Genomic DNA, 13463 nt, shown 5'->3' with positions numbered 1-13463 from the left:
AACACCTCTCTGCTTAAATTAACTAACATATTTATGAGTTGGCTGAGTTTGCTGCAGGAGACTAGCCTGTGTCGATGCTGGAACTCCAGAACAGTACACTTCACATCTACGCTGACCTTGCTACAGAACTGCACATCACCCAAATGAACTGCACTGCTAAACTAACCTGAAAAAGCTGGTGGCAGCACAGAAAGAACCCATTAGGGACTTGCAATTCTCAACCAAATTTAATTAGCTTAATAGAATATTTGTGCTCTGCGCAGAGGGCTCCAAACGATGCTTAGAAACTCAGTAACTGTAATGCCCACTACATTGTATGCTTTCCCCTGGGATCTCACTAAACACATGCCCAGGTTTCCCTATCCTGCTCTTCCTTGTACGGAAACATTTCTAGCCTAGGTTTGTCATGCTTTCAGAAGACAGCGACTATTTACATACACAAATGAAAGAGGCATTAATTAAAACATTGACTTTTATTTGCATAATTAGTGCTAAAAATATTTTTATGGGTTAATTAGACTTTATGTAAATTGGATTGAGAAGATTTAATTTGGGGTTTGATAACCTGACTCTTATAGTTCCGCAGTTGCAAATACACTCAGAGTTACGTGCTGTTCTAAACCTATGTCCTCCCTTCCATACCGCTTTGGTTTTCACTTCGCGCAGGCTCAAAGGACCTGTTTTTCCTTTCGTTTTACCCCAACTGAGGCCGGGTGACCCTGCTTGAGGGTCAAAGCTGCTCTGTCACTGCCCTCCTCAGCTGGGCCAGGGAGAGAAAATCCAGCGAAAGGCTCGTGGATGGAGATGAAGACAGGGAGAGATCCCTCACCAGTTACCACCATGGGCAAAACAGACTCCACTCAGGGAAATTAGTTTCATGCATTAGCATTCAAATCAGAGAAGGGTAATGAGAAGTTAAAAACTAAATCTTGAAACACCTTCCCCCCACCCCTCCCTTCTTCCCAGGCTCAACTTCACTCCCAAATTCTCTACCCTCTCCCCACCAGCAGCGCAGGGGGACAGGGAATGGGGCTGGGGTCGGTCATCACCCGCTGCCTCTGCTGCTCCTTCCTCCCGAGGGAGGGTCCTCACACTCTGCCCTGCCCCAGCGTGGGGTCTCCCCATGGGAGACAATCCTCCATGAACTTTTCCAACCTGAGTCCTTCCCATGGGCTGCAGTTCTTCACACACTGCCCCAGCGGGGTCCCTCCCGTGGGGCGCAGCCCCTCAGGCCCAGCCAGCTCCAGTGGGGGTCCCCATGGGGGCCCCAGCCCTGCCCCCGCCCGGGCTCCTCTCCAGGGGGCCACGGGCCCTGCCAGAAGCAGCCCCAGCGCCGCTGCCGGTGGGTTACAGCCCCCTGCGGGCACCCTCTACCCCGGCGTGGGGTCCTGCCTGGGCTGCGGGGGGGAGCTGCTCCCCTGTGGGCTCTGTGGGCTGGGGGCACAGCCTGCCTCGCCGTGGGCTTCCCCATGGGATGCAGGGGAATCCCTGCTCTGGCTCCTGGAGCCCCTCTGCTTCCTCCTGCACTGACCTGGGGGGCTGCAGGGCTCTTGCTCTCCCGTAGTCTCACTCCTCTCTCCAGCTGCAGTTGCTGTTGTGCAGGTTTTTTCTCCTTCTTAAATATGTTATCCCAGAGGCACTACCACTGTTGCTGATGGGCTTGACCTTGGCGGTTGTAGGTCCATCTTGGAGCTGGGTCCATCTTGGAGCCAGCTGGCATTGGACATGGGGGAGGCTTCTAGCAGCTTCTCACAGAAGCCACCCCTGCAGCACGCCCCCCCCCCCCCCCCCCCTTACCAAAACCTGGTCACGAAAAGCCAACACACGCCCCCACAACCTCTCCACTGAAAATCTTGCTAACTGCAATGATATCAAGTGTAAATATATTGAATCAGTAAGCTGCTCATGACAAGAGACATTTCCACACTTTACAGAAGCCTGATGTTTCCCAGGCACTCTGACTGGGCACAGAATATAAATGTTAAATCTGCTCAGGTTTTCTGTGCCTGAAGACAGTACAAACCAGCTGCATGGGAAAGTAATAACCAACCCAGCACCCACCAAAGATTTTATGATACTCTTCAGTGAGTCCAGGTTTGAGGCTAATAATAAGCGCAGGGCTGGGGAAACATTGCTGGAATCTGTACAGTGAAAATGCTTTGTGTGGACTAATGTACAGCAGTGATGTGAGAAATTGTTAAGATGATACCCAGTAAAAGCAAAATAATTTCCACTGAAAGTAGTAATATATGACTTTACTACATGCTGCAGAAGACAATCACACTTACTGAAAAAGCACCACTTCTATGCCTGGGTACAACTCGACCAAGTCTCAGTAAAAACATATTAAACAGGAAAGCAGGCACAGGCAGGCCAGTTCATACCAGTGCTCCCTGGAGTGCACCGCTTTTCCCCTGACAGTTACCTGTGTATGGCTTAGCAAAGGAACCTTCAGTTCTGGAAGAAGTGTTTCCAGAAGGGGATTCTTCTGTATTACATACAAAACACTAAATACTGAAAGGTTTGAATTATCCTGTACCAGTGCTTGAAAGCTATATGGAAGAATTCACTGCTTGTTTGATGAACCAACCACAGAGGCTGTGATCTGTTCAGAGAAACAAGGTCAAAACTATCAAGCCAAAAAATTATGTTCAGTAAAAACCCTTAAAATTAAGGACATTCATATTAATGCCAAAATTACACCCCGTGTCCGTCCGTTGTCCCCTGCCCCCAGCATAGGCCTATTCTATTCATTTTTTAATTTAAACTGATGAATTTTATTACCTGGAAACTGAGATGCCCTGTTATAGATCAGCAGATGGTACCGTAGTTAACATAAGTGTCTCCAGATTTCCAGGCTACAGGTTTAATAGCTGTGAGTAGTGGCAATATGAGCCCTAAGTCTTTCAACCAATGAATGGTATCATGGATATAAATGAGTTTAATGTGCCGAGAATATGAGGTTTCATACCTGTTCCTTGAACTTGGTGCTATCCTCTGACAAATAACCGTTGTGGTCGAATGCTTGCCACCATTCCCCACCTCTTGTTTCACGTCCCACTGCCGGGGGTCACTTGTCTTTGCACCAAGAATGTTCACACCTTTCTTCACCTTTGCCCTGTTGGAAACAGCAAGTGTAACAAGTTTACAAGAGTCAATCATTCAGGACTGTGGTCCTCCCAATGTAGCTCAGGCATGGAACTCTCAATATACCAGCTTTAAGCTAAGTATTAAGCATGTTTCTAATCCATCAGTAAACATGAGAGCAGTATCATGAACACAGATCTAAAGCAACACAACTCTTTGGACAGAACCAGCTAACTGTGTGCCTTTATTTGTTCTGCCAGCAGCAGGCTAGACTTACGATTAAGACTGAACCTGTAGGAAAACCTGCACTCAAGGTTCTTTATTCTGGCAAAAATTTCACCCTAAGAGAAATTTATCCCAACACAGAAGACTCAGGAAGGTTCTGTTCATCTGTATCAAGACAAACTTGTGCTTCCTTATCATATAAAGAAATACTTCACTGCAGTTTTGTAAATAACCCATTTTTATTCCATATGATACTCTTCTAGATATTAGAGGACAGGCTGTTGCTCTCCTGTCTGACAATTCCCTCTTTATGACAGATTCCCAAGGAAATTTCTGTTTGAAATCTCCAGCCTGGAGAGAATACAGCTGTTGGTTAAGACAAGACTTTCTAACTCAGAGATGCTCTTACAGGATACAAATTTCTTCCACTGTTAGTTGTTCCATCCTGTGGAAAAGTTAACTACTTATCTAGTGATGCTAATAACATCAGCAATAACTGTATGGAGGGTTAATTAAAGAGTACTTGCCTAATTAAGGAGAATTTGTGTAAAGAACTCCCAGCAAAAATGTTATTTGGGTGCAGAACATTTAACTGCTGACCTTCATTTCTAGGAATGAGAAATAAAGATACTTAGACAGCCTCTCTCTTCAAAAGACACTGAAGGACAAACTCCTCAGCCCACACGAGACGATGCGAATGTGAGGAGCAGGGTGCCAGTTCAAAGCACATGGCTCTCCGAGTAGCTTGGCATCAGCGTCGGAAGGAGAAGGCAAAGGGCTGCCTCACGTCACACCGTCAAGAGTACGGTCACTGTGGCCTCTACTCGGCAGGAGCTGGCTTCTCCATAGCAAAGAGGCTAAAGCATGGGGAAAACCAGAATTCTTCTAAAACACTTAATGCAACACAAAATGATAGTTGCTGAGCATAAATCATCATCTAACGAGATGCTGATATCATCTTCACATTTATGAGGACTCAGCACCCAAGTTCCTTAGAAAAAACTAGTCTTTTTGCATCTTTAGACACTAAAACACTGTAAATGTAGTCATGAATGACTGAGAATACTTCTCTTCTTGTTGCAGTTTTTCAACAGTGAGACAAAACACAATTTATGGCATTGAAAATATTTTTCCCTCAGTATAAAAGCATAAGTGCTTAATTCTCTCATTTGTAACATGAAATACCATAGAGCTTCACAGATTACTGTCCTGCTCTAGTAAAACTAGCACAAACCTGATGCATCTCTAATGCCTTCAGCTGAATTACTCAGAAATGAAAACAGAAAAAGTAAAGGGAGAATGAAATCCATTACTGAAGGTTCATTAAAGCTTTAAATCCCATTAAGTTTTCCAGCATATTACAGTTCAAGTAAGTGAACAATACACAAACATTTCATTAATAAGAAAACACTACCACCAATCTTGAAATCTGTATAAATTCATCACTGTGTTTTTGGCAGTATGTATTTTAGGAGATGTCTGGATGTATTTTAGGATACTGTTATTCAGCAACTAGAGAGAAGTAAATACTGATAATTTAGATACTCTGTTGAGCTGTTCCTTCAGATAGGCTCTGAAATGGCATAACATCAGTCAAAATGACGTTCCTCATGTTCGGATTTTCAACAGAATTACAACTTTGTCAGCAGCTGCAAATTGCTCTTTCCACCATGTAGCTTGACATAGTCAATACCTGCGCTCCTGTTAATTAGGACACACATTTTGTATGGCCAAGGTTAGTGGTAAAATACACTGCCAGAGGACGAAAGACCATGGCTACAATGCCATTTTGTTAATTAACTACAGTATGGGGCATTAAGTTGAGTGGTTTTCACATATGCCATTATATAAAGCCCATTAAAAAAAAATTCCATCCCAGGGTAAAGTAGGTTATGTTTAGTGAGAAAAATCAATGTTGTGATTGTACTTAGCACTGGAATTAGGGTATGAACACCCAGAAGATTGAACTTCCTAAATAAATATGCAGAAGCACAAATTGCAAATCTCCCTTTAAAAAGGGCATGGAGTTTTATATAACAAGGTCAATGGATGAATCAGAATTAAGTCAGACTGCAGTGAGCCCCATACATTTTTAAATGCAGTCTGTACGCATATGCTACAAATGTTTTCACTTAGATTTTTATTTACTTGGCGTTTGAGTGCTAGCAAGGAAAAGCCTATTTAATTCTTTACCAAAGATCTGTTGACCTTGTATGCTTGTGATTAAATATTAATTTTTTAAATCAATAGTGCCAACTTTGTACGTAAAAAAAATTAAGTTATACTACATCAATAAACCCTGAGACCGAGGATCTGGAGCCCATATGACTTGATAGTCTCCTGTATTTACCCACCTAATCTATGCAGTATATATACATTCACCATATTTACTTAAGGGAGGCAAGTATGGTGACAATAAATGGAGATGACGAATAGCTGAAGTACTCCAGGTTTCCTTAGTGCAGGGCTCCCAACTCCAACTGGAAAATTCTCTCCTTTGCCATGCCTACTTATTCATGAGTAGATGGTTGTCCTCACACAGAGGCTTTTCTGCACAGCTCTGTAACCTGCCAGTATCCACCAGCCATAAACTGTCAGCATGGGCACCTACCCAAAGTGGAGGCACAACCTACCCCTCCAACACTGCTGTAAACAATTACTGCATTTTCTGTGGGAGTCACTAAATTGCCTCTGTCACTTCAGCTATTTGTTATCCACAGCGGTAATAAGCAAACTACAGCCCCGAGTCTGCTGCCCACTAGCAAAAATCATCCTTTCACTGGATATAAATGCAGACCCCACTAAGCTGAAGTCATCTACATACGCATAAAACCTAAGGGCAGCAGCTCATTTATTGAAGTTTGATTGTCTATGTGCTGAAAGTTGAGCATAGTTTTTGATCTTCTGTCACAAGCAGACCTTGCAATGGAAAGATGAAAGAAAGACCGTCATTAGGAATGGCACAGACCACCAGAGGTCAGCTTCAATCCCACACTGGAGAGAGGGCTCCATCTGAATGGGCTTTTGAAGCTTTATGAACACATGGTAGCCAGAAGAGTGAAAGACTTGCCTGCTTGAACTTCTAAGGTTACTAATGCATAGCACAGGAAATCTCTGCCTCAGCTTTGTCTCAAAGTAACTGTCTCTCCAAGTCTCTCAAATGGAGAATTAAAACATTTTGCCGGCATGCGGAACAAGCAGCATCTCAAAGGCATTACAGAAAAAGTCTCCAGCAGCTTATGTAGAAACTATTACTTAATTTTTGTCAAGTAAGAACATTTACTTACACAATCTCACAACAAATGCACTTGCGTAAATGTGCCATTTCCAAACAAATATTTCATTTCCAAATGAAAGCTTTTAGTTGTATACAAAATTTCCATTTAGCACCTTATCTTCCTATACATGTCAAACTTAGAAATTATGCTTCTAATTAATAAATTCTAATCAATTGCAGATGAAAATCTACCTGTTCCATTTCACTGTCCTCAAATTACCAAGAAATCTCAGCAGTATTTAGACATAATACTATACAGGTGATAGAGACGGTAATTGAAAGGCAACTGAATCCGCAACAGCCAGAGCTGAAGATGTGACTTATGATTTCAGGACCTCAAATTATAGTTTCTTATTTACATTTAAATTTTAATCTTGCAAAACTGCTATGGCCATGGAAGGGTTCTGCCACCTGCAGCAGTGCTATAGAGACGGCAGCCTGCCGAGCACTCCACGCGGTTCTTCACGTGCTGTATGGTTTTGCTAATCCTAGAGAGCATCGTCACCTCTCTTGCTCCAGAGAAAGTCAGCCCCAGAGCACAGACCCAAGCACAGTTACATCGCTTGTGTGTGCTGTGAGACAGGCAGGGGATCTGCTGGCAAAGGAAGGATCTGAAGTTACAAGTAGGCTAACACCACGCCAAGCTGATGAGGAGCCCCTGGCTGCAGAGGTCCCCAATTCCCTTTAGCTTGGCACTAACACCCAGCCGACTCACTGGCAAGCTAAATTAGTGTTCATCAGTGGATGACTTCGCTTCCTCATGGCTCACTGCAAGATCAGATCGGCAGCACCACCAGTGCCAGGGAAGCGCAGAAGCACAAAGTGAGGGGCAGCGGGGGTACCAGGGCAATGCGCTCAGGAGCAGCAGGTACCTCTTAGGTGGGGTTAGCATTACTGTCAAACTGCACTCCAACTGAAAGTTTACCCAGGAGCTTGGGTAGACAAGGCTGCCCTAAAGAATAAAAAGCTAAATCAATACCAAATTCCTACAATCAGTGAGCTTCATAGTATCTGGAATAATTTTCCAGACACTAAACCTTCTGGTTCCTGTTAGACTGTTTGTTTTCAGCAGGTTATACTTAGCTCTGCATCTTCTGTGCTCTTCATAAATGCCATGCTATTCTTGCCACGCTATACTTCGATCTGAGAGCAGCCTGGTTTTAGATCAGTGACCACTGCTTTGCATAGACAGTCTCTTCAGCTCACATCTGCTGTCCAAGCTGCTGTACCAGAAGACTTTTCTTTAGGAAGTATTCAAAATGTAAACATTAGAGACAAATGCAGGTTCAGTCTAATGGGGAGGATCAGCTCATCTACAAGGTAGTCCCTGGGCCACAGGAGCCAAGCGTGGGCATGCTATACCTCGCTCTGTGGGGTGAGGGACATGATGCCCCTGACAAACCCTCTGCATTTCCATGAGTAAATCCTCGTATTTGTCAAGTTGATGTTTCAACTGAATAAATACTGACCCCTTTTGGCCAGTCTTCTCTGGAGCCTCAATGTTTCTTGTTATTCCTCACTTGCCCAGACTAGTAGAAGCCCTTGACTGCAAAGGTCACGTTGTAAGAAATTCTTTTACTGTACCTCCTGAAACCCAGGGAGCCTCTCCTGGTGGCCTGTTTCTGGCCTGCACTTTACAGTAAGTCTCTAACCTTCCCGAGTTCTGCCAAAAAAATTTCAACTTCTTCCTGCCATGATTTAAATTCACTCCTTCCCTTCTTTGTTCCCAGAGTAAATCAGGAGATTAAAGCCAGCTGCAGCAACCCATAAAACCCAGGCAGGAGACTAACCACAGCAATTAAGCAAGATTTGTTTTATTAAGTAAAGCTTTTCCCTTTCATCTTTCTATGTGAAATGAGTTACTACATCTCACTGCAGCTCTGAATGAACAGGACAGACATCTGCCTGGCAAAGCAGAATTCATTAAAAGCCTCATTGCTGGCCTTAGTTGAGAAGCCAAAAACAGAAGAACATGACCTGGTTAGCCACGTCAGCCTTCCAAATACGCTCCTTTAATTTGCAAAATACAAGGACAGAGTAAGTGTGTTTAAGCAGCTACAGCTCCGCTTGGGGAATCGGGGGTGGGGGGGGGTGGGGTGGGGTGTCAGGTATCCGCTCCAGGCCCCCTCCTGCAGGACCCCAGCCATGGAGCCCTGCTTGTCTCCCTCCTCCAGCAAACAGATTTCCAGCAGAGCTCTACACGGCCACCTCTGCCACGGAGGTTTTCATTTACAAGCCATATGCACAGGTAAGCGGCAAGAGAGAGCCCCATCTCAACCCGGGAATTTATGTGCTAAATTTATTAGGTAATAAATTACTGCTAATAGTAAGAAGGCTAGTCCAAAGGGCCATGCACGCAAGAATTTTCTTTTCTTTGATTTCTAGATTTACAACATGGGCTAATCATTAGTAAAAGGCAAGATCTTGCTTCTCAGAGCATTCTTTCTCCTTCAGGCATTTTCTTTCTCAGGGAGTATTCAGAAAAGGCCTTCAGGAAACAGCTTTTGTTAAAAAGGGTAAACACTCTTTAAAATGTCATAACAACAAACTCTAGGTGTTTAGTCTTTGCTCTTCCCTCCTTCCCTTTTTCCTTTCACTTCTTAGAACGCTGGTCTATTTGAAAAAAAACTTAAAAAAAAAAAAAAAAGCCATGTAAAAAAAAAGAACTTGAAATATTTTACTTTGAAAATGCAGTAATCAAATCCTTAAGAATCTCCAAACCAGAATGCTTAAGCTTCTTGAATATAGGTGTAATTCCGCAAGCAGCTTAAGCAGATTTCGTTATTTCTGAAACCTCCTCTCTCAGCTGAATTGGACTAAATTCAGCTTCCCCAAAATGGCATCTTTTGGTGACTTCACTGTCCAACAAAATTATATAAATTTCTTTCATTGCCAGTGAGGAATCCTGGGATTCAAAACTGCTCTCCCAGGCTGTTCTTTCATAGCGTTTCTTACATAACTGCAATTCCCTGAGACCCTAGGGAAATCAGCTGCCTTCTATTTCATGGGAATAGGTGCTTCATATCCCTTAGGAAGCTTTGAAGAGGTCAGCTGCAAGGCACGAGGTGGATGCTGTCAGCTGTATTTCATATTTTCTCCCCCAAAAAGAAATCCAATGTGCTTTAGGATGTTTCAGTGACAAGAGTTCTTTGGTTGGGCTGACTCCTGCGGTTAACTCTTTGTTACCATTACCAGCCCTCTGGAGGCGTCAGGTATCCCACTCTTTATTTTAAAAGAAAAGAAAAAAGAGATGCTTTCTATGAAGCTTGGATATCACCACTTAAGCCACAGAGATAGTCATTTAACCTCCTAACATATCTCATGGCAAAACTGCTTTCTCTGGCACTAAATGTTAATAGCACTAGTTAAGGGATTACAAGAAAGGCAGGAGGAAAAAATAAAATAAAATAAAATAAAAGCAGGAGGGAACTACACAACACAGAGAATCTGGATTTGTCTTCCAAGCTGAGAGGAAACCTAATCTGAATTTACAACCCGCTAACATTCAGCCTCCAGCAAAGATAAACACTGTAAACTCCTGACATTCACAGAAGCTGTTATGGAGCTGCTACTGCATTTAACTCCAGCTCCTCCTGCTTTCAGAGGAACAACCATATTTCAGCCCAGATATTACTGAGGGGTTCTGGCTGAGTGTTTAAACCTCCAGCAGGCTCACAGGAGCTCAGAACATAAGGGAGCTCTTGCAATGGCTACCAGAAGCTCTGCTTGCCCTCTGCCTTGGCTAATTGCATTTATGGGGCCACTTGAGTGGCAAACCACTGTTATCGAGTTGAAATTATCAGAGCAGTAACGAGATAGGACACAAGATAGTCCAAGGTAGAAGAAAGCAAAATCATGTACCAGGTAACTCCAGTTCAGCATACACTTTCCTTTTCTTAACTCCCCAATCCACTGCTTCAAGAATTTCTTTGGACAGAGTAGTTGTCGCCAACTATCACAATTTTACATGAAGTATTGCAGGGTTTAGATATATTATTTTATTTTTTTTAACCCTAAGCTCCTATAGTCATTTGGAAGGAATCCTCACCGATATTAAGAAACAGGAAAGACAGAAAACTGAAAGCAAAAGAGTGTTTTCAATAACAAGGACCTCACATTTGTTCTTTTTGTATTCCTTAGTATTTTTGTAACACTTGAAGTTGGCATCCCAAAACACAAAAAAGCATTCCCATTGAGAAGGTTGGAGATCCCCTTGTGCTAAGCACTGTCCCAGTATGGCACAGAATGATCTCCTTTCCTCAGAGATTATAAGTATTAATCAGCAGATGGGAACATATAATTTGGGAGCACAAAACCACAGGGGACAAGACTACTCATTTCAACCCCTTTTTGGTTGCTCTTTACCTGTTACTCATGGAATCAGCAAAAAACGTGGGTTCACAAGGAAACTCTTACTGAGAAGACCAAGGTCTTACAGTGCCCAAGAGGTGCTGCAGCAGTGCTTTAAAACTGTTTAACTCCTCATACTAAGCATTTTAGATGCTTAACCTTAACTGACTAAGGAACAGTCTGAGTTTTCTTATGACTTACTCACCCTTTCCATTTCCTTAAAAAGTGAATGAGTAGAAAGGCTCTTTTATAATCTGAAAATCAAACTAACCAATGGGTTGAAGTCGAAGATCTGTCTCATGGCCTCTGCAAGGAGCAAAGTTGATGCACAATCACATCTAGGTAAGGTCCCTGAAAAGTCTTTGCTACGGGATCACTATCTGCATGAATACTCATTTATAAATTCCTGATACAAGGAAACATTGGACACCACGCTCTTTGCTTTGCTGTCTGTTAAAAAGTGAGTTGGAACAAGCATCTGTCTCACACCAACACATGCTTGCCGAGAGAGGCAGAAGAGAGAGACAGATAGGGGTGTTAAGTAAACAAAAAACCCAGCAGGGTGAATCCACAGTGCAGATTCAGCTGCACATGCTAAATACAAGCTCACTGCCTCCACAGATCTATTTTATAGGACCAGAGACACTTTCTCAATAAGTAAATGCTTTGAGATTATATTCCCTACTACATGCAGTTTCTATTATTACAAAAAAAATCTCTAAGCTGTATAGTTGTGACATTCCCCCAGCTGGCAGAGCAATAGCAGTGCTGAGGAAAATACTTACTGTTTGCAGTGGTTATTAGGATTATTACTTAACCCTAAGTGACTTTCTGAAGTAATCTTCCCGTGCAGTCCCTTTGTATTTTTAATCCCATCTGCACTCTCTTCAGCAGCTGTTATGAATACAATTTTGCCATCAGCCATGCAGCTACGAGGGCTGCGTTTCATTTTCCCTTAGAGGAATATAATATTGCTGAGATCAACCGCTAGGAAGAGGAAGGGGCAAGTGTCCTTAAAACACCAAGAAAAAGAGGAGCAGTTCAGTTGAATAATTGTTTCAAATGTTATGTATTATACTAGGTATTTGCACAAGCGATGAAAGAAAAGACTGATTATCAGGTGGTTCATCCCCAAGGTGCAGCACTGTCTCATTTGTACTCTAATTAGTCTAACTTAAGTTGACTCAAGGATGGAGCATTTTACCACTGCCCTGGAGAGAACTCCCCACAGACAGCAGGGGCTTTGCTGACTCTGCAGGTGCTGTAATAACATGTGCTTCCATCCGTTCAGTCCTGCCTCCTCTCCCTCTCTCTTTGAAGTACCGAGCAGCACCAACCAGGGGCAACCTTTTAGCATAGATGAGTGCCTAACTGCGATCAACAAAGCGGAAAGGCCGCCAGGAAAGGTAACTGCAGGATAAAGTAAGAACTATGGCAACATGTTTCCTCTATAGCCCCCCCCCCCCCCCCCCCCCCCCAAGACTCCAGTATTTGGTAACAGCAAAGGCTCATCATAATCCCCACCCCTGCACAGAGTCACATCAAGGCATGTGAGCACTGCTGCTATTCTTCATTTCGCTTCAGAACAAGCACACCTTGCGTAGTAATCGGTATGCAAGAGTGTGATAGAAATGCGACAGAGATGGTCTGGGGGATGCAGCAAACAGAATTGCTAGCTTTTATGTCTGAATTGAGTCTTAATCTAGTAAATGCTGGCAGTGATCTGTACTACTGCTTCCAAATTGGGTTCTTTCATGCTTTAAGTTTACCCAACAATAGCACAAATCCTTGCGCCCTGAGGCAGTTGCTGGTAGCTTGTGTATTTAGGAACAGATCTGAAGCCCCTGAGACTTCAGTAACTCAGCAAGAATACTCCTGCTGACCTCAGGGGTCTTGGATCAGCTGCATGAAGCACACGTGGGGTTCTGTGGGGTCACCACCTGGCCCACCAGCACCAGTGGGCACTATCCGCAGGCAGGGCACGTGGTGGAAGCTCACAGGGCTCAGGAGTGAGAAAAATGCTAATGAATTACTGTTAGGATGTGGCTCAGGGAGTTCAAATAATATAGAAAACTACTTTCATTCTCCTGCAGCTTCTTTTGTAATTTAAACAAATTTTTCTCTTTTTTTTTCCAGAAGTGACTGGGACAGGCAGAATTTTGTAATCACTAAGAATTACTTCACAGCCTGGTGGGTTTTACCTTGTATGCGCATGTATACACTGGCCACAGATAGACACACACACACAGAATCTCATACACAAAGTGTTCCTGTTTCTCTCCACTTAGTCTTCTTCCTCTGTCCCTCCACATTTGCTTTCTCTTGGCTTCATATACCTCTGCATCTCCTCTTGTAATATACCTTTTTCACATCTCACATTTATTTTCAGCTTCCCCTTTCATTTAGAAATGTGCCTAAACCAGCCGAGTCACCACTGAGCTCCAATTTGCACCCATCCATCCCTGCTCTCCTTTAACTGCCCTGGAAGGGCACCCTGAATCCAGCCTGAGATCTTCTTGTTGGC

At 43.4% G+C, this 13463-nt stretch overlaps 1 protein-coding gene across 1 annotated transcript in view; it reads right to left on the bottom strand.

Moving 5' to 3' along the window:
- Positions 1-13463, bottom strand: part of TMEM132C (transmembrane protein 132C) — a 221495-nt gene that overhangs the window by 94858 nt on the left and 113174 nt on the right. Inside the window, exon 3 of the mRNA XM_055797587.1 lies at positions 2972-3118. Within this exon, the coding sequence (XP_055653562.1) occupies positions 2972-3118 (147 nt within the window). The remainder of the gene's footprint in view (positions 1-2971; positions 3119-13463) is intronic.

The sequence above is a fragment of the Falco peregrinus genome, chromosome 2 (assembly GCF_023634155.1).
Source record: "Falco peregrinus isolate bFalPer1 chromosome 2, bFalPer1.pri, whole genome shotgun sequence".
NCBI lineage: Eukaryota > Metazoa > Chordata > Aves > Falconiformes > Falconidae > Falco > Falco peregrinus.
Note: the sequence above shows the minus strand (reverse complement) of the source record. Positions and strands in the feature narration are given on the sequence as shown.